At 35.6% G+C, this 22,190-nt stretch overlaps 1 protein-coding gene across 2 annotated transcripts in view; it reads left to right on the top strand.

The window, feature by feature from the left end:
* The window catches only part of SMARCC1 (SWI/SNF related, matrix associated, actin dependent regulator of chromatin subfamily c member 1), a 136,871-nt gene that overhangs the window by 77,911 nt on the left and 36,770 nt on the right, over positions 1-22,190 (top strand). For both annotated transcript variants that reach the window (XM_032458623.1, XM_032458622.1), the window contains exons 20-22: positions 1,422-1,680; positions 2,373-2,534; positions 21,904-21,959. In XM_032458623.1, coding sequence (XP_032314514.1) covers positions 1,422-1,680; positions 2,373-2,534; positions 21,904-21,959 — 477 coding nt within the window. The remainder of the gene's footprint in view (positions 1-1,421; positions 1,681-2,372; positions 2,535-21,903; positions 21,960-22,190) is intronic.

Consider the following 22,190-nt stretch of genomic DNA (forward strand, 5'->3'; position numbering starts at 1 on the left):
TTTCTTTTCTTTTCTTTTCTTTTCTTTTCTTTTCTCCTCCTCTCCCTCCCCCTCCCCCTTCCCCTCCTCCTCCTCCTTTTTTTTTTTTTAAGTAGTTCCTTCTAGAACTACCCAAAGCCACTGACTGTCCAGAGGAAACCCAGAACTAGCCTTGTTTTTCAAGGGATTTAATGGGTAAGGCAGTTTGCTGGCTTGGATTTTGAAGAGTCCTCCGCCACTCCAGTCAGAAAGAAAGCCTGGAGCAGCAGTTGGAGCCCAGGGTTAAGAGTTCACTGAGGGAATGAACATGGAGAGAATCATCATCACAGCGAACTCATCTTAACACTGTAGATCAGCAAGTCAGGCTCTGGGGTAGGGTTGCCCTGCCACTGCTGACATTGGAGCCAGATGGGGGTTTTTTTGTTGTGGGGGCTCTTAACGTGCATGTAGAATGCTTAACAGCATCCATGGCCGCTACCCACTAGATGCCAGTAGCACCTCCCCATTTACGTCAACCAAAAATGTCTCCAGACATTACTGTGTCCCCAAGGAGGCTCAGTTGCCCCTGGTTGAAAATCATGGCTCTAGAGAGGGAGTATGTGAGAGTAGCAACTCCAGTTAGCTACCAAACATCTTTTTACCCAGTTCATTCCTTGACTTTCTCAGCACCATATATTTCTGGTTTTCTTCATAGTATTCTATTCCTCTCCCCCGTGGAGACTGCTTTTACTATATTTGTTGGAGTTTTTCAGCATTTTCTGTGAGAAGTTAATAGATTTGAACACTAGAACTGTATATGCCTTATAAATTGTAGTATCTGTTTCTTAATTTCTAGAAAAAAAAGTTTGTAGTTTGAATGGGATTGCATTGAATCTGTAGTTCAATTTGAAAAGAATTGGTATCTTAACAATATTGAGACTTCTAATGAATGAACACGTGTATCTCTTCATTTATTTAGGTCTTTGGTTTCTCAGCATGCTTAATTTTTTCTAGCATATTGATCTTACACATTCGTCAATCTCTTCATTCCTAAGTATTTCATTTTTGTGCTGTTTTAAATACTTTTCCCCAATTTAAAATTTTTCATTGCTAGTATATATAGAACTATAGTTGAGTTTTTCTATTATCCTTCTAACCTGTGACCTTGCTAAACTTTTTAGTTTAATAACTTTTTTGTAGATTCTTCAGGATTTTCTATATAAACAGCCATGTGTATAGTAATAAAAACTAATTGTTCGTTTTCCTTTCTAATTTGCATGCCTTTTATTTTTCTTGACTGAGAATTTAATAATGAAAGCAATCAAATCAACCTTTTATCTTATGTACAGTATAACCATTTTCGTTACCATTTTTAAAGCCTGTCTAAAGAATGAGCTTCTGATGTCATTATCTGTTACTTCCTTGTTACCTGATATTAAAGTTCCTGTTGTTTTCTATCGTAGGCCCTAGAGATGTATAAGGATGATTGGAACAAAGTGTCAGAACACGTTGGAAGTCGCACTCAGGATGAATGCATCCTCCACTTTCTGAGGCTTCCCATTGAGGACCCATACCTTGAAAATTCAGATGCTTCTCTGGGGCCCCTGGCCTACCAGCCTGTCCCCTTCAGTCAGTCAGGAAACCCGGTCATGAGCACTGTTGCTTTTTTGGCATCTGTGGTGGATCCTCGTGTGGCATCTGCCGCAGCAAAAGCGGCTTTGGGTATGGACTTTTAAGCCATCTCCCCAGCATAACAATTTTATGTAACGGTTTAATATTTTGCCTTCATGTTAACCTTACCTCATATTTTAATGTTATCAGCAGTTGCATTCATTTCAGTTATATAAATAACAAAAAATCAGATATTACCTCTTAAAGAATACCATGTTACATTTTAAACTAAAGCGCTTAAAATACAAGGTTTTTAAACTAAGAGCATTTATTAAGAATTGGAGGGACAAAACTGGAGTTTTTAATGGTATGTTTTGTGATGTGGAATTTGATATCACTGGCAAAAGGAGTCATTTAACATTCTTAGGTCATATTCTAACTAGAACTTTCTCACACCATAGAACTCTTTGTTGACTTTTTGGTTGTTTAATCCTTGTTTTTTGACTATCAATCTAACCAGCAGAGTTAGATAAAATTTGGACTGCAGTTTCGATTGTTAGTGACAGAAATGTAAAGATCTCTCTAATTAATTTAGCCAGAGACGTAGTTCTGTAGTATATTTCATTACTGCCCATCATTATCTCCTATGGCCCTCTTGTTTCTGGGATAGTTCAGACTGAGTCCCCAGGAAGGTCACTAGGTCACTACACACAATACGCTGATGTGTGTCAGATTTCCTAGTTCACATTGAAGCAAGTATTTGTGCAAAACCAGGTCACTGTTCCATTTTTGTTCTTCAACAGAGGAGTTTTCTCGAGTCCGGGAGGAGGTACCATTGGAACTGGTTGAAGCTCATGTCAAGAAAGTACAGGAAGCAGCACGAGCCTCTGGGAAAGTGGATCCCACCTATGGCCTGGAGAGCAGCTGCATTGCTGGCACGGGGCCCGATGAGCCAGAGAAGCTTGGTGAGTCACTTCTGGCCAAGGGCAAGGTTAATAGATGCTACATTTTCCTGTTGGCTTGATGAAATAACTTGGTTTGCTTGCACTCAAAAGTGAGTACAATGATTAGTACAAACGTTTTTCTTAAAACATTAATGTGTGATTCTCTTATCTCTTCCTTTTGTGATAGAATTTTTAAAATTACCTCATAACTTAATATCATAGTTGTGAGCATTTTTAGATCTAGTTTTTAAGCATATAGACATAAAAACAGAAAAATGATTTTCATGGTTATTTTAATTTATATGTTGCTGAGTAGGTTTAGGTTTATTGTTATTTTGGATTATTTTTAAGTTGAAGTAAAATTAATAAAACATAAAATTCTCCATTTTAAACACTTTAATTTGTATAATCTTGTGGCTTCTAGTAAATTCACCATGTTATACATCCATCACCACTATCTAATTCCAGAACATTTTCATCACCCCCAAAAAAAATCTCATACCAATTAAGCAGTCATTTCCCATTCTTCCTCTCCTCAGCCCTGCAAACCACTCATCTGCTTTCCATCTCTGTGGATTTGCCTGTTCTGGACATTTCCACATGTAGAAGTGTACTATATGTGGCCTTTTGTGTCTGACTTCTTTGACTTGGCGTAATGTTCCAAAGTTCATCCATGCTGTAGTACAATTAAGTACTTAATTTCTTTCTCTGCTGAATAATATTCTTGAGTGATATGCCACATTTTACTAATCCATTAGTCGGTTTGTGGATATTTGCATTGTTTTCATTTTTTCACTATTTTGAATAATGCTGTTATGAACATTCATGTACAAGTTACTTGGTGAACATAGGTTTTTTGCTTCCTGGATAACTAAGAGTGCAATTGCTTGATCATATGGTAATTCTATATTTAACTTTTTGAGAAATTACCCAACTATTTTCACAGTGGTTTTACCATTTTGTTTCCAGCAACATATGAAAGTTCTGATTTCTCCACATCCTCGCCAACACTTACTTTCCCCTTCTCTTTTTTTAAATATCTAGCCTAGTTGGGTGTGAAGTGGTATCTCATTGTGATTTATATTTGCATTCAGTTTGGGGAGTATTAACATCTCAATATTAAGTCTTCCAATCAATGAACATTAGAATGTTTTTCCACTTAATTAAGTCTTCTTTAATTTCTTTAAAATACTTTGAAGTTTTTAGTCTTGGATTTCCTTTGTTAAATATTTTCCTTTGTATTTCATTCTTTTGAATGTTGTAAATGAAATTGTTTTCCTGATCTTAAGGGGAAAGCTTTTGGCATTTTATCATTAGTATGATGTTATGTGCTGGATTTTTCTAGATTCCTTTTATCAATTTTAGGAAGTTCCCTTCTATTTCTAGTTTGTTGAGTATTTTGTCATGAAAATGTGTTGGATTAGCTGCTTTTAATGCATCAATTGAGATGATTGTGTGGTGTTTTTACTTTATTCTATAAATAGGTTGTGTTACATTAATTGATTCCTGCCTGTTGAACAACTTTTGCATTTTGGGATAAATCCCACTTAGTCAGTGTGAATAATCCATTTAATTCTATTGGCTTAGGTTTACTGGTAATTTGTTTAAAAGATTTTTGCATCTGTATTCATAAGGGATATTGATTAATACTTTTAATTTTTTGTGGTATTTTCAGTTTTGGTATCATGGTAATGCTGACCTCAAAGAATGAGTTAGAAATTGTTCTTTCTTTTTGGGGGGGAAGAGTTTGAGAGGTATTGATGGTTCATTTTTCTTTGAATGTTTGATAGAATTTCATGTGTGAAGCCATCAAGTCCTGGGCTGCCCCCCACCCCCCCCTTTTTTTTATTTTTTGACTGCTGATTTAATTTGTTTATGTGCTATAAGTCTATTTAGATTTTCTGTTTCTTTTTGAGATGGTTTTGGCAGGTAGTGTCTTTCTGGCAATTTGTAAATTATCTAATTTGTGAGTTCTCAAATCATAAAACCAAAAGTAGAAACAACTCAAATGGATAAGCAAAATGTTGTATACCATGGGAATATTACTCAACCATGAAGTGGAATGAAGTATTAACATGCCACATCATTGGAGGAACCTTGAAAACATTATGGTGGGTGAAAGAAGCCAGTGAAAAAAGACAATATGTAATTCCAATTATGTGAAATGTCCTAAACAGGCAGATCTATGGAGACTGAAAGTAAATTAATGGTTGCTTAGGGCTAGGAGGGGTGAGGGTAAAGGGAAATGATTGCTAAAGAGTATGGAGTTTCTCTTTGAGGTGATAAAAATATTTTAAAATTTACTTTGGTGGTGGTTGCACATATCTGGGAATATACTAAAATTCATTGAATTGTATTCTTTTAATGGATTGATCATATGGTATGTGAATTATATTTTGGTACAGCTGTTTTCTAAAAACGTCATAATGTTCTTTTATATTCATTTTTATTTCTGTAAGATTAGTAGTTTCCCCATTTTCACTCGTGATTATAGTAATTTGGTCCACCCCTCCTTTATCAATTTAAATAAAGACTTGGCAGTTTAATCTTTTCAGAGAACCAACTTTGATTTTGGTGATTCTGTTCTTGTTTTTTCTAGTTTATCTTCACTCTGATCTTTATTCCTTCCTTCCTTCTGCTTGCTTTTGGTTAGGTTTACTCTTTCTTTCATAATGCCTTAAGTTGGAAGTTTGGATATTGATTTGAGGTCTTTTCTTTATTAATGTAGATAATGCAGACTTTCATAGCTATATACATCTCCCTCTCAGCACTCCTTTTGCTGCATAAGTTTTGATATATTTTATTTTTGTTTTTGTTCTTCTCAAAGTATTTTCTAATTTCCCTTATGATTTCTTTGACCCACTGGCTGTTGAAGAGTATATTGTTTAAAGGGAAGGTATAGCTGAAGTGGTAGAGCACTTGCCTGCATACACAGGGTCCTGAGTTCAATCCCCAATACTTCATTTAAAAATAAATAAATAAGTAAACATATACATTCTGTGTATGCTTGGTGTGTCTGGTTTATTAGTGGTGTTCAAGTTGTCAACTTTATGGTTTTTCTTTTTCTGGTTGTCCTGTCTTTTGGAAGTGATATCTTGAAATCTCCAACTACTATTGTTTAACTGTATTTCTTCCCTCAATTCTTCTGGTTTTTGCTCCATATGTTTTGAGTCTCTGTTGTTAGTTGCATACATAATTATTATATCTTTTTGATATGTAATGATTATCATTATATGGTGTCCTTGTTTTTCTCTTGTAACTTTTTTTGTCTAAAAGTCTTTTGTCTGATAATAGCATAACACTCCATCTCTCTTACATATACTATGTTTTCATGGAATATCTTTTTTCATTGATTTACTTGCAGTTTATTTGTGTCTTTGGATCTAAACTGGGTCTGTCTCTCTCTCTCTCTTTTTTTTAAATTTTTGGGAGATGGTGATTAGGTTTGTTTGTTTATTTTTGGAGGAGGCACTGGGAATTGAACCTAGGACCTTGTGAATGCTAAGCATGCTCTCTACCACTTGAACTATACCCTTCCGACTAAACTGGGTCTCTTATAAGTAGCATATTGTTTTTTGGACTTTAGGATTTTGCAGACATGATTCTACCTTTGGTTCTGCTCTGTGTAACCACAGAAGTTTAAAAGGCTATTTACCTTCATTAGCTCTGAATTCTCTCATCTGTAACAAGAAAGAGATGATTAGATACTCTATAATGTGTTGTTTAGCTATGCCAGTCTGTGATACTGGGCAAAAAACATTTTTGCTAGTAAGGACTTTATCTATTTTTGTTTAATTGATCTTGAAGAGGAGTAAAATTTTAATATAGTAGCTTCATAAGCAATACTTGACTTCTCAAAATGGAACTGTTCCTGTATGTTATAAGAGGGTAATTTTCACACCAAGGTAAAAATACTGTTTTATATACAGTTATCAGTAGAGTATTCCCAATGTTTGTTACAGTGTTCACTAATTTTTTCATTGTGAAGCAGTTTTTGATGAATAGCTCAATCTAAAGATTTATTCCTATCATCTTGCCTAACAGTTCTGTCTTTATCTCAGTTGTATGAAGTTTATATAATCTATTCTTCAACTGTAGTAATTTTCTTTTGTCTCTTGTATTTATTCTTATAGGATAAAGGTAATATGACATAAAAATTTAAATTGCCAGCCAGTACACCATAGATGATACCATCTGAACCCCTGGTGTTCTGTTCTAGGTGGTTTGAGTAGATATCATTCTGGTCTCTTCTAGCCTAGTCTTTTGGTTTCTATGAGTTTGCATAGGGCTACCCCTGTGTTTTCTCTGCTTTCTTTAAAGTGTCAACCTAGCAGTTTCATTTTGCAGGTATGGAAACAAATTTTCAGATTAATCAAACCTCTCACTGTAACCTTCAGAATGAATTGTTGACCTAACTGTTCTTAATATTGGCTACTAATCCAGAGTACCAAGCCTTAGAATTAAAAAGTATCCACAGTATTTCTTAGTTTCACTTACTTTCCTTTCTCTTAGATGGAGACTAAAATTAGCAAGCCAAGCCACATCTCTGTTGCTTTTTGGTGATTCTGCACCATGATGAGGCAGTGCCCAGCTCAGGCCAGGAAAACCTGGGCCTATTGAGTGCCTGGGAAAGGTCTTCCTTTCCCCATTTTGTGTGTGTGTGTGTGTGTGTTTCATTTGTAGGGTCTTTTGGTTCCCCGTGGTCATAGAATTGAAAAGGATTGGCAAAGCTTTCTTACTTGATTCAAAGAAGTTTCTGTACTTTGGAAAATCAGGGAAATGTTTTTACATGTAAAATCTTTTTTAAAATTTTTGGTAGATGATACCATAGAGCATTAGTGGTTAAGAAACAGGTTGCAAAGTTGGCCATTTCTAGTTTAGTGGGATTTAAAAGAGAACCAAAAAAATTTAGGAACCTTAGTCCTGTGGTGCTAGATTTTCCTGATTCATTAGTGAATGTGTGGTTTCCACAGTTTGCAAAGCTTGGATCAGACTGCTGCAGGAAGCATTGGCGGCTACAAAGGGTGATTCTTTGAATAGCATGAACAGTAAATTTCATTCATATTATCTGGAGGTAGCCTATCAGGTAACCTCTCTGAAGTATGGTGTATACTCACCAGTTGCAGCAACAGAATTTGGCTCCTTTCCGTTTAGTAAGGGTTAAGGAAAATACTAGCATAATATGAATTTCTGAATGAGTTGTGAACAGACTTCTGTAACTAATGCTGGCCCATTATATATTATAGTTAAAGTGATTTATATTGAGCTGTGACTAACAGCATAAATTAGGAAACAGCAAATGGTACTCCCCATGGAATTGGCTCAGCAGAATTGCAGTGGGGAGTCAATAGTTACCTCCTATCTTTCTGACCTGCATTCCAAGTTTGAGTTCAAAGACAGGAGTGTCAGATTTACATTTAAACTTAACACTTTGTATTACAAAAATAATGCCTTATCACCTAGAGTACAGATTTGAAATAAAATCTTGTAGGTTTTCCTTATCAAGATAATCTCATACTAGGGTGGCAGATTTATTGTGATAATTTACCATGTTATACTGGTAACTTACATGTATGGTAGAATAATAATTAGGGGGAAAAAAAGTAAGTTTCCTTATGAAATAAAAGACTTTGGATTTTTCTCATTAACCTATCTAACTTTTTATTGTGGATTTAGGGGGCAGTATTTGGTGAAATAAAAGTTAAGATAGATGAACGCTAGGCCTGAAATACCTCTTATTTTCATTTATTAGACTTCTCATGGGAATTATTTAGGAAATAAGTGTTAGCTTATCAGAAGGAATTTCTTCAATTTATCCTCTACTGATTTCTCTAAATTTGTATGGTATTTTGTTTTTGTTTGGCCAGATACCATTCTAGGAAGAGATAAAGTAGTAGTGATACTTGAGACTTACTTTTTTTTTTTACTTGAAAATATTATGAGGTTTCATTTGCCTGAGTTACAGGGGGAGATAGAAGCAGTTAAGACAAAAGAAATGAAAAACGTTTTTTAAACACTGCTTAGAAATTATTGGAAACCAACAGTTCTTTCGTAGTAGTCATCTGTCACACATTATGTAGGTGTTTTCTGTTTCGTCATTTGAGGTTCTTTTCAGGACAGCCATTTGGAGGAAGTGGCATCTTTTTTTTTTTTTTTTTTTAATAAAGCAGGGAAACTAAGGTATTGGCAGGTTACATTGGCACACTTGTAAGAATCTCTAGCCCCAAAGCTCAACCTCTTTTTGCTGTAGCACAGTGCCAGGAGTTAAACACATAGCTATGCCTGTTTATTTTTCATTCATTGAACAAGGATCATTAAGGGCTTACTAGCTCCATTGTACCATACTGCCTTATATTCTATGGCCAATGTGATACGAAAAGACCCAGACCTTCCCAAAAGCCTCGGGTCTACATAAGGGGACAGGCAGATACACGGGGAAGAGTGGCTGTGGATGATTCATCTATACAAGATTAAGTGCTGAGAAATGCACAGCAAAATTCAGTGTGATTTAGTGTATGAATACACTATATAAGCATTCTTGGATGGGAAGTCAGTTTTAAGTTAGATTGCTTTTGTTTTTCCTTTTAACGCATAAGTGTAAATAAGACTAAATAAGGTTGTGTTATTATAACAGTTCATTGTGTTCGAGGTACTCGGATCCTGGTGAAGGAAGCTGATCAGAATCCCTGCCCTTGTGGACTTTATATTTTAGAGGTGGGAGGTGGACAGGAGTCTAATATGTAAAACTTAGGATGTATGAATTAAATGTAAATATGTAGAAAGAATATATTGGCTAGTAGCTGGTATGGTGTAAAATAGAGCAGGGATCTGTGGATGAGAATGAAGTGTGAGGAATTAGAATTTTAAATGGTCAGGTAATGTCTCTCCAAGAAAGTACGGTTGAAGTATAAACTAAGATTTAAGTGGAAGGCAAGAAAGGGAACCATGTAGATATCTAAGGTTAAAGGGTTCCAGGTATTGGGGACAGCCAGTCTACAGGCGCCTGGACAGGAGCTGCCTGGCATAGTTGAGGAACAGCAAGGGGAATCATGAACAAGTAGCTGGACTGCAGGGCAGAAGAGGTTGAGGGAGATTATGAGGGGCCTTGTGGGCTGTTGTAAAGTTTGTGTTTACTCTGAGGTGGAGCCTAACAAGGGGTTTAAGCAGAAGAGTGTCAAGGTCTAACCTATATTTTTTAAAGTTTTATTCTAAGTATTAGATTGAGAATAGACCTCATTTAGGAATTAGTAAATTGATTTATTTTTCAGATAACTTACGTAATATGTTTGAATATTAAAGTTTTTTTTCACTTTATCACTAAGGCTTTTAAGGAGCTTCATTAAAAAATTTTTTACTTGACCTGGAGACGAAACAAAATAGTCTTTCTGATAACCTGTTTACTTGTAGCCAAACATACTGAACTGTTGATAGGATATCACAGTGAAATCTCATATGCCTGCCAGTTAGGTTCCTTTTTGTCATTTTTATCTATCTAGGAATTTTTTTAAAGTTTTCATTTTATTATTTTTGGTGAATTAGTTCAAAGTAAGTTGTAGACATCATGATTCTTTGCACCCCCTAAATAATTCAATGTGCATCTCCTAAGAATAAAGACATTCTGCTACGTAAATGTCATAATACAGTAACTTAGCACCTTCTAGGTCATCAGCCCTTCCCCCCAGAGAGCTGAAATATGCATGTATATTCAAGGGCCAGTCAGGAGTCTGTCAAAGACTTATTATTATACCCTCCACTTGTATTTCCTGACCTCAAGCACTGGGTTTTGTTTCTGTTTTTATTTTGCTACTGAATAGATTTACTGTCTGTATCTTAATTCTGGTTTAGAGAAGTTTGAGAGGTTGAGTTCACTGATGCTTTTTGCTTATAATTAACCATGCTTTTAGGGAAATTGAATCACAAACAGAATGTTTAGAAAAAAATCTTTTTTATGTCAATGAGTGGATTGTCCACCGAGCTCCTTAACTTCTCGTGGAATACAGGAGTCTGAGGAGTGCGTCTCAAGCCGTTTGTCACAGCTCTGTGTAGAAGAACCCAACTCATCAGTCTGAGTTCTCAGGAAGGTTAAGATCTAGTCTCTAGTCCATCAGGAGATTAAGAAGAGCATCCTGACAATAATAGTACTGAAAAGGTCACTTTCTGGAAACATAAAGCCCAGAAATAACTGTTGCAGTTCTTGCCTCAGATACTATTCATAGCATTTAAACATAGCATATAAATAGCCTCATTCTTCTCACACTGAGGATTCCCATAACATTTTTTAAATCGGATACTTATAAAACACCAATGTGTGAAAATATGCAAGGCTAGTGAACCTAACAAAACAGTGGATCATTATTTGATCTTTAGACCGTGTCATGTGGAGTGTGCTTCTCTTTTTGTCACTGTTACATTTGAAGGGCTCTTTCAGATCTATTTCAAGAGGCATTGAAATATAGATTCAAACTTCTGAGCATCTCATAATGGGACATTTAACCTCCAAGGACTAGCTAGGATTTAAGGGACTTGCCTACTGGCTAATATTTACTAGATGGTAGGATGTGAATTTTGAGGAAGAAATTGGATTCCCTTATATAATACAATTGTCTGACTTTTAGGGACTGTTATGTCAAATCAGGTATTGCGGTTACTTGATTTAGCTCTCTTGCTGTGTGCAGTTGTAAGATGACACAGGTAATACCCTCTGATAATCGGGGCTGTTTTAGTCTAGTAAAGGCTTTTTAGTCTAGTAATAATATGGTTAGCAAAGCCAGAATGAGGAGAAAATAAATAAAACCATTTCCTAAAGAGTTTAGGGCTTACTAGCTCCATATACATGGAAAAATAATTCAGTATTGGAGGATTGGCGATACAATGAAGTATATTAATTGTTCAAGGAGCACCGTACATAGGAAGTGCTGTAAGAATGAACCCAATGGGATATGTGATTTTAGACTGAAGAGGGCTTCACAAGAAAGTAGGATTTGAGCTGAATGTTGAAAAAGAGGTTTAGAATGTCACTGAGCCAGTTTGGAGCAAGTACAGTATTCGACCCTGTAGAACAATGTGAGCAAAGGCACAGAGATGGAAATGGAAGGTTGTTCAAAGAAGGGAAGTAAACCAGGTTGCTCATAAAACAAAGTTCAAGTAAGGACGGGAAAAGAGAGCAGCCTATGGAGGTAGGTTGGAGCTAGATACAGAGAGTGTGATACAAGGCTCAGAGCTTGGTTAGACTGTATATTGCCATTCAGGGAATGAGATGATTAGTCTCCAGAAGTGCTGAATGAATTCCTACCATGGGCCTCATTCTATTCTTCCCTGAGAAGACAAAAATTTTTGGACTCACGGTTCTAAAATTTTTGGTCATAGGATTTCTTTCACTCTTTAAAAATATGAAGAATCCAAAATGCTTATCTGTTTGGATTATATCTATTGATATTTACTGTATTAGAAATTGAAGCTGGGAAACTTCTAAAACACAGTAATACATAAGTCCACTTTTCTATAGCTGACTTTATGCAGCCTCTGGAAAGCCACGCTCCACACTAGTGCGAGATGAGAGTAAAAAGGCAGATAACATCTTTGTGTTGCTATGAGAATAGTTTTGACCCTGGGAACCTCCAGGGTACCTAGACCACATTTTGTGAGTCACTGAATTAAACAAACATCCTGTCCTTGATGAATATTCATTTGATGGGGGGCATATTATTATAAAAAAGAAATAGAAGCTATAGGTGGAGACATGTGGAAGAAACAGTTATTTATGCTTGAGTCAGTTAGGGAAGACTTCACAAAGGTGACCTTTTAAACAATAATGAAAAAGGAAAAAGGAAAGAACATAGGTGGCATATTCTGAAAATAATACCAAGCAGTCTGTGGGGAGTGGGAACTGTGGCCAGGTGCAGTTGTATAGGTGTGGGGCTGAATTTTGAAGAACTTTTACCTTGTAGTCATTGAGAAATCACCAGAGAGCAGAAATAACATGGTTCTGTTGTAGAAAATAACGGCTGGCAGTTTACAGATGATATGTAGGAAATGGAGACTGTTCCCACCAAATAATCATAGTTCTGTTCCAGGGGGCTTCATTACTTACTCATAATATACTTTTAAAAGGCTGGTATTTTGTAAGCATTTAAGTCTCTCCTCAAAACTAACTTTCCCAGCTCCCTAAACTTTTAGGAAATGGTTTTATTTATTTTCTCCTCATTCTGGTTTTGCTAACCGTATTATTACTAGACTAAAAAGCCCTTTATTGCAAAAGCTAGGAGAGAGGGGTGGTGACGGGAAGGAAATAGCTCTAGACTGATGTATGAGAAGAAACAGGAGCTTAGCTCAGCATTCAAAGAAAGGTAAAAGAGACACATATCTTTAGAACTAAAGTAGGTTTGATGGGATGGGGAAAATGGGGAAGAGGCCCAGAAGTGATTTGAGGTTATCAATACTGAATCTGTAGGAGATGGAGCAAGAGACAGAGGAACCTGACTGGCAATGCCATTTCCTATTTTTAGTCTCTGAAGATAGTCTTATCATGGATGCTAGCTAATTTGCTTCTTACCCTTGGTTGAGGTTCATTCAGAAATTTAGTAGATATAGTAGTTATCTCTCGCTGCATAACAAATTACCACATGGTGGCTTAAAACAAAATATATTTATTGTTTCATAGTTTCTGTGAGTCAGAAGTCTATGCACAACCTAACTTGTTCTGCTTAGGATTTCATAAGGCTACAATCAAGGAGGTTGCTTGGCTGCTTTCTCATCTGGAGGCTTTAAATAAGCAGTTCTCCAGAGAAGATGTACAAATGGCCACTAGGCACATGAAAAAAAATGCTCAGAATCACTAATTATCAGAGAAATGCAAATCTAAACTACATGAGATATTCCCTCACACCAGTCAGAATGGCCATCATTCAAAAGTCCACAAATGATAAATGCTGGTCAGGCTGTGGAGAAAAGGGAACCCTCCTACGCTGTTGGTGGGAATGCAGTTTGGTGTAGCCATAAAGAAAAACAGAATGGAGATGCCTCAAAAAACTAAAAATAGACTTACCATATGATCCAGCAATCCCATTCCTGAGCATATATCCAGAGGAAACTTTAATTCGAAAAGAAACATCCACCCTAGCATTCATAGCAGCACTATATACTGTAGCCAAGACATGGAAACAACCTAAATGTCCATCAACAGGTAACTAAATAAAGAAACTGTGGTATATTTATACAATGGAATACTACTCAGCCATAAAAAATAAAACAATGCCATTTGCATTGGATCCAACATGGATGGACCTAGAGATTGTCATTCTAAGTGAAGTAAGCCAGAAAGAGGAAGAAAAATACCATATGATATCACTTATATGTGGAATCTAAAAAAAAGATAAATGAACTTATGTACAAAACAAACACAGACTCCAAGACATAGAAAATAAACTTATGGTTACCAGGGGAGAAGGGATAAATTGGGAGCTGGAGATTTGCAGATCCTAACTACTACATATAAAATAGATAAACACATTTATACTGTATAGCACAGGGAACTACATTCAGTATCTTGTAGTAACCTATCATGGAAAAGAATATGAAAACGAATATATGTATGTATATGTATGGCTGAACTAATGTTGTATACCAGAAAGTGATACAACATTGTAAACTGACTATACTTAAATTAAAAAAAAAAAAAAGATTTTTCACATCATCTAGAGGCTTGACCATTGAAGAATCCACTTCCAAATTACACCTGTTCTCAGAATTCATTTACTTTAGAATTCATTCCAGTTGTAGAACTGAAGGCCCTGATTGCTTGCTGGCTGCTCTCTGCTCTTAGGGCCACTCACGATTCTTTGCCACTTAGGCTTCCACAGCATGGCAGCTTACCTCATCAGTCTGGTAAGGAGAGGCTCTAGAGCGAGTCCAGTAACAACACAGGGTCTTCTACCATCCCTTCACCTTTGCCGTATTCTGTTATGGTTAGGAACTGATCACAGATGCTCCTCACAGTCAAGGGAAGGGGTTTATACAAGGACATGAAAACCTTCGGGCAGGGATCATAAGAGGTCACCTTCACATCTCACCACCATGGTAGGCATTTTCATGGGTTCTAGTCACATCTCCTGTTTTCCAGTATCCCTCACTCAATTCCCAGAATTAAACTTGAGGCCTTGAGGGTTGGACATCTCCAGAGTATCTTTATTCATAAAGAGGACTATCATATTAGTATGAATTTTCTATCACAAAGGTTAGCAAGTTTTTTCTGTAAAGGCCCAGGTGGTAAAAATTTCAGGTGATTATTAGCATTTTAAATGAAATAATTAATTGAATCCTCAGCACTACCCTTATGAAGAAGGTAATATTATTATTCTCCCTTTGCAGATAAGCAAACTGAGGCCCCTGTCAGCTAAGTAGCTTGCCGAAAGTTACTTGAGCCAGTAAATCCTGGGGACAAGATTCGAACTTAGGCAGTCTGGATCCAGAACTCAACCTCTTTTTCTAGAGCAGGGGCTAGCAAATTTTGGTTCTTGGGCCAAATCCAGGTTTCCACCTATGTTTCTTTAGCCCAGTGTATAAGAATGATTTTTTACAATTTTAAATGGTTAGATAAAACCGAAAGAATAATATTTTGTGATATGTAAAAATTATATGATTTTAAAATTTCAATGTCCATAAAGTTTTATTGGAACAGCCACATTCATTCATTTTCAAGCACTTTTGTGGCCGATTTTATGCTACTGTGGCAGAGTTGAATAGCTGCAACTAAGGATGTATGGCTTGCAAAGCTGAAAATAGTTGCTGTCTGACCTTTTACAGACAGTTTACCAACCCCTGTTCTACAGCATAAGATCAAATTATAAATTGTTATGTTGATTTTTTTACTTCCTGTTCCTTTTTGTCTTTGGCACATGGCTCACTAGTTATGTTCCTTCTTGTTTGAAGTTGTGAATTTTTTTTTACTCGTTCTGGTATCCTCTTTGATTAACTCTGCAGACAGGGTCAGACCATACATTTGTAGGGAAGGAGTCTCAATCCTCTAGTTTATCATCACCAACAAGATAACGTGAAGAATCTGTGAGTGGCTGCAACTTCTTAGGGATTTACAGTTCCAACCAGAATTCAGACTAAAGGCAAGCTGGTTTTTCCTCCCCTCTCTTTTCCTAAGAGGATGTCTAATAGCTTTAAAAAATGTTTTATAGAATAGAAACCACTTTACAGGCTTCCACGTAGCATCTTGAGAAATGCACAACTCATAATTAAACTCTTATTAGACATCTACTGAAAAGTCTAAGCACTTATCTTCAGGTTTTCCCCCTTATAGAGGGTCTGTCTTTAACTGCACCATCATTATATGAATAGACATTAATACTATGTAACTGTTCATCTTGGATTCATAGCTAATTAAAGAGTTGGTATCAAATTTGACTTGCCTCACAATAGAGCAGAGTGAGTGTGTAATCTTTTTAGAATGCAGAGCTGTAGATTGTGGATAATTATTTCAAAAGCAGATTGTCTTTATCAAAAAAAATACTGAATTTCTCCCACATAATTATCTGTTCATGTAATTAAGCTAACTCCGCAAAGGTGGCCTGATGCACATTTATTTAAGAGTAATGTGAAGTTTTGGGGTTTAAAAAACTCCATCCGCATTTGATATTTGTTCAGATCATTTTATTGTTATATTTTAATTTGTCTTAATGCATGTTACATATTTCATCTAAAGGAAGAATTAGAACATTACCAATAATTTCTTTCTCTGTTCCTCATTTACCTCATCTTCTAACCTTCCCACTCCCAGCATTAAGAATCCTAAATTTTGGGGTGAGGGTATATCTCAGTTGTAGAGTGCCTGCCTAGCATGCACAAGGTCCTGGGTTCAATCACTAGTACTTCTGTTAATGAATGAATGAATGAACCTAATTCTCCCCCCCCAAAAAGAAAACAACACAAAGAAGAATCCTAAATTTTGAATATTGTTCAACTACTTTTTAAACAATTTTTTAAATCACAAAGATGTACTTAATATATGTTGGATATAATTTTGTTTTTAAGCTTTAGAAAACATGATATATTTACAGTTCTAAGACTTTTTAAAAACTCAATATTAGGTTTTCAGTATTTATTGACATAGTTACATTATCGAGGTAACCATAGTTAATTTATTTCCACCACTGTGAAGTATTCTATTTTGTGATTATAACTCAGTTTAATTATCCCTTCTCTTATTATTGGATGGGCAGTGTGAATTGTTTCCTGTTTTTCTCTTTCAGACATTCATATACAATCTTGTACATGCCTCACAGTTTATGCATATAGGGTTTTGCTTAGATGCAGTGCTACTGAAGTGTGGTTGGTAGACCATTTGCCACCTCGAGTTAAGGAGTTTGTATCACTAAGCTCTATTTATTTGTCATTTTTTCCCTAAGGTGGATTTCTTAATAAAGGAAAGGAGAAAGAGCATTGAACATTTCTGAACATCAAACCTTGAATATTCTTGCTTAATTCCTTATTTTGTTGTAGACTGTTCCTGTGAGTAGCACTGTTTTAGGAAATTCCAAGTTTTTCCCCCAAATTTGACCAGTAATACTTGATCCAACACTTCCTAAGTGTTAAGCCTGACATAGCGTGTGTAAAAATGACATACCCTTGTGGTTTTAAATTGCATTTCTGGTAACTAATTTGAGTACGTTAAATTTATTGATCATACATCATTCTATAAAACAACTATTCCTATCTTTTCTCACTTTGCTGTAGTGTTTTTCTTTATAAATCTTATGTACTAATGTAGTTACTGTGCTGCATGTGTTTTCTCTTATTTTGCTACTTGTTCTTTTTGGCATCTTTTAATGAAAAGAAGTGCTCGATTTTGATAGAGTTTTTTGTCTTTTTTTTTAATGGTTGGCATTTTTTGTGTTGTGATTAGAAGTCATTCAAGTTTTATTTTTTCATATGTCTTTATCTAGGGTTGATTTTGTTAGTATATGGAAATACAGTTGATTTTGTATGTTAATTTTATAGCTAACCACCTTACTAAACTCTGTTATTAAGTAACTTTTCTCTAGATTCTTTTAGGTGCGCAGTTTTATTCTCTGCAGATCGTCCCTGTTTCCTTTCTAGTCCTCTTTTATTTCTTTTTCTTAGTTGACTACCTAGGCTATGGCCTCTATGGTAGTATTGAAGGAAAGTAGTAATAGTTATCCATTCTTAGTCTTAATTTTAAAGGGAATACTATAGGCATCTCTCCATGAAGAATGACATTTATTTTAAGATCATTGGTAAGTCTTTCGGGGACTCCAGCTTTTTCTTTTAGTTCTGGTTTTCCAGGAGCTTATCATGAAAGATACTGAGTTTTATCAGTTTTTGTGCATATGAGCTAATAAGTTTGTGGGCTTAACTAATGTTAAATCACCTTTCTGTTACTGTCATATTACTTTGCCTTAATATATTGCCTTTTTTATATGCTACTGTTTTCTGTTTTCATATATTTTGCTTAGGAGTGTTTCTTTTGTGATTATGAATAAGATTTAGCCTGTGGCCTCCTTTTTGTTATCTGTTGTCCATGTCTGATTTGTGAATCAAGATTATGCTGGCCTCTGAATGAGTTAGGACATACTCCCTCTTCTTCTATTCAATGGAAAAGGTTATGTAAAATTTTAATCATCTTTTCCCTAAAAGTTTGATAGAATTCCCCAATAAAAACATCTGGACCTGTGGTGTTTTGTTTAAGTTTTAACATTATTTCAGTTTTTCATTTATTATACTTCTTTTTCTTCTTGAATCTGTTTAGTAAATTTTTTAATGATTTGTTCATTTAATCTAATTTTTCTGTTTTATTTGGCATAGTTTTTCAGAGCACTTTGTCACTTCCTCTTTCTTAAAGTATAGTTGATTTACAATATATTAGTTTTAGGTGTACAACATAAGTGATTTAATACTTTTATAAATTATACTCCATTTACAGTTACTATAAAATATTGGCTATATTCCCTATGCTGTAAAATACATCCTTATTGCTTATTTCTTTTATACATAATAGTTAGTACCCCTTAATCCCCAGCCTCCTATTTTGCTCCTCCCCCTTCCCTCTCCATTGGTAACCACTAATTTGTTCTCTGTGTCTGTGAGTCTGGTTTCTCTTTTATTATATTCATTCCTTTGTTTTAATCTTCAGTTTACAGATATAAATAATAACACAGAGTGTTTGATTTATTTCATAAAGCATAATATCCTCCAGGTCCATCTGTGTTGTTGCAAATGGCAAAGTTTCGCTTTTTTATGGTTGAGTAATATTCCATTTTGTGTGTGTATGTGTGTGTGTGTGCGCACCACATCTTTTTTATCCATTTCTATTGATGGACACTTAGGTTGGATCCATGTCTAGGCTATTGTAAATAATGCTGCTATGAACATTGGGGTGCTTGTATCTTTCAAATTAGTGTTTTCATTTCTTCAGATACATACCCAGGAGTGGAATTGCTGGATCATATGGTGGTTTTATTTTTAGTTTTTTTGCGGTGCCTCCATTTTCATAGCAGCTGCACTGATTTACGTTCCCACCAGCAGTGCGCTAGGGTTTCCTTTTCTCCACATTCTCACCAGCACTTGTTATTTTGGTCTTTTTGATGATAGCCATTCTGACAGGTGTGAAGTGATATCTCATTGCGGTTTTGATTTGCATTTCTCCAGTAATTAGGGATGTTGAACATCTTTTCATGTACCTTTTGGCCATCAGTATGTCTTTTGACAATGTCTATTTAGGTCTTCTGCCCATTTTTTAATTGGATTGTCTGTTTTTTTGGTATTGAGTTATTTATATATTTGGATATTAACCCCTTATCAGTCATGTTTGCACATATTTTCTCTTTTTCAGTAAGTTGCCATCACTTCCTTTTTCACTTTTGCTTTACAATAGTTATGGCCTTTCTTCCTTTCCTAATACTAATTTGTGCCTTCCCTCTCCTTTCTTGATCTGTCACAGAAGAGATATATTGAGTGTCTCTATTGTATATTTTTAAACTCTGTTTTGTGTTTGGGGTTTTTTTTATTATTATTATTATTGCTTCTGACTTTTTTCTCCTTACTATTTTTTCTCCCTACCCTCCTGTGTTGTTTTTCTTTTCTGCTTTCTTATAAAGCAGAACTTACATACAACTTATAAACTTTGAACCCTTATTTCTTTTCCAAGGTAAGTGTAAGAAGGCTTTATATTTCCCTCTAAGTGTTTATTTTACTTATTTTCAAAATTACATTTCCAACCACTGAGAAATTTATATTTTAAACTTCTAATTTCATTGCATTGTGTTGAGAACTTGGTCTGTATGTCACTGACTTTTTGAATTTTGTGAAAACTAGCTTATTACTTTATTTGTAATGAGTGTTTTTAAATGTTCCATGTAAGTTTGAAGTTTATATATATATATACGTACACACACACACACACACATATATATATATATTCTTTAACTGGTGGATGTAGAATTCTACATGTATACTTTAGAACTGTCCACTGTATGTCTTAGTTGAGACAAGTATGTTCAAGTTCCCCACTGTTTTGTACATTTTCATTTTCTCCTTACCCCTCTGTCAGTTTTTGCTTTATATAGTTTGACACTCTTTTATTAGGTTCCTGGAAGTATAAAAAATTAACAGTTTTCTGGTAAGTTAAACCTTTTTCTTCTCTAGGTTGTTACTGTCTGTTTTTCATAATACTCTATTAATGCCTGTATTGACTTACAGTACCACAGAAAGGTTACCACCGTTCCTTGGATTCTCTTGCCTGGCATATCTTTTTCCATGTTTCCATATTCCCCATTTTCCTATTCTATATATAGATCATTTCCTTAGATATGTTTTACTGTTTTGTATTTCTCTCTTCACTTGGTTTAATCTGTTTACCCTGACTTCATTTCTAGGAAATTTTTTTATGTTTTGTGTGTGTGTGTGTGTGTGTGTGTTTTCCAGTATCTTATCATCTCTAATACTGTCTTGTCAATTGAAGCTCTTTATGATTTTCTATATACTGCATTCATGGCTAGGCTAGGTTCAGAATCTGACAGATCTTTCTTTGGCAGTTTTTGAGTTCTGAGTCTGTTGATCACTGTTTCTGTTCAGCATTAATGACTTCCTGCCTTGATATTCTTTGTGAACTCATTACTTGGACATCTTGGCTAAAATTGCAATTGAAAAAACTGTGTGTAGGGGGTTCTTCTTTAGGTAGCCAGGGTTTGCCAGTAGCTTGAGATCATGTTGGCCATCGCTGTGACTGGCTCTGTGCAGGAATCCTGGACTTCCTTTCCTGCTCAGGATCTGGCTAGTCCATGGGCTCAGAGTCCCGATGGTTAAGCAAATATGTCTAGGTGACCTTGCCCCCCTCCATATTCCCAAATACCAGGTACTGACCCCACTGCTTCTGCACTCTGGTCCACTTCTGGTACTGTAAGCTTTGCATATTTGGGGGAAGGTAGTGATCTTTAAAAACTCTTCTACCTTCTATGAGATTCATGGTGTCCCAAAATATCATGTTCCTTGGAGCTCCTCTTCAGCCATAATTCTGGAAGCAAGAATGTCTGATTAGGGTCCCCTTCCCCTTGAGTCTTTTTGTCTCCTTTCCTTGAAATGTCCATCTCTATACTGCCTCTTCCCCACCCCGACACAGCCATGTCTGTCTAGAAAACTCTCATGCAGATATTATCCTTCCCTGACTGAGAAGCCCATACCCTCTGCTTCCTACAGCATCTCATCTATGCACTTACGTGATGGACTTGTTGGTTTGTGTCTCTCCAGCCAGAATGTGATACTACTAAGGGTCATTGAATATCTAGCTCTGCACCATTTCTCTAATAGTTGACTCAGAATATATGCTCGTTAAATATATTAAATAATACCTTTTTTTGGCCTTTTCTACTTAAAACGTTTTTTTGAAGTTTTAATTTTTATACATGCAGAAAAATGAAACCCTCAGTGCATTTTCACAAATGAAATGCATTAGGCCATTTTTCCTCTCTTGGATTGGCCCACTCAAAATTCTCAGGAGTGTACTGTCTTTCACTACTTTTTTCTTTTACATCACTGATAAAATCTTGTTTATGTATAAAAAAATTAAACGCATTCACGTAAGCAGCCCCAGCATCAAGAAACAGATCATTACCAGCACCCCAAGCCACCATTGAATCTACCCCTTTCCTGGTTATCCAGTGTCCTGATTTCTGACACCACAGATTACTTTAACCTGTTTTTGAATTTTAAATTAATGGAATCATAAAGTATGTGTTGTTTTTTGTCATCCTCATGGTTGTAAAATTTGTATATATTACTGTATGTTGTATACCTGACATTCTCATACCTTTATAATAGATTTTACTTTTCCCCCACATTACACTACTTATTTTTATTCCTTTGCTTGTAGAAGGAACTGAAGAGGAAAAAGTGGAAACAGATACTGATGGTCAGCAGCCTGAAAAGGTAAAGTCTGTCTATTTGAAATCTCCCACAACAGAAAAGCCACCGAGAGCACTACCTTCCTTTCACAGCATAACAATTTGGGTTTATTATGACTTTTGAGTCCCTCTTGAGACTATAAATGATTCTTTCAGCCATTTGGACTTTGCTGGGTTAAGGTATAGTTCTCATAAGGCATAATACAGGATATTTTTTATTTATTCTTTCAGTGATTTATGTACTCTATAACTACTT

The sequence above is a fragment of the Camelus ferus genome, chromosome 17, assembly GCF_009834535.1.
Source record: "Camelus ferus isolate YT-003-E chromosome 17, BCGSAC_Cfer_1.0, whole genome shotgun sequence".
Classification (NCBI taxonomy): Eukaryota; Metazoa; Chordata; class Mammalia; order Artiodactyla; family Camelidae; genus Camelus; species Camelus ferus.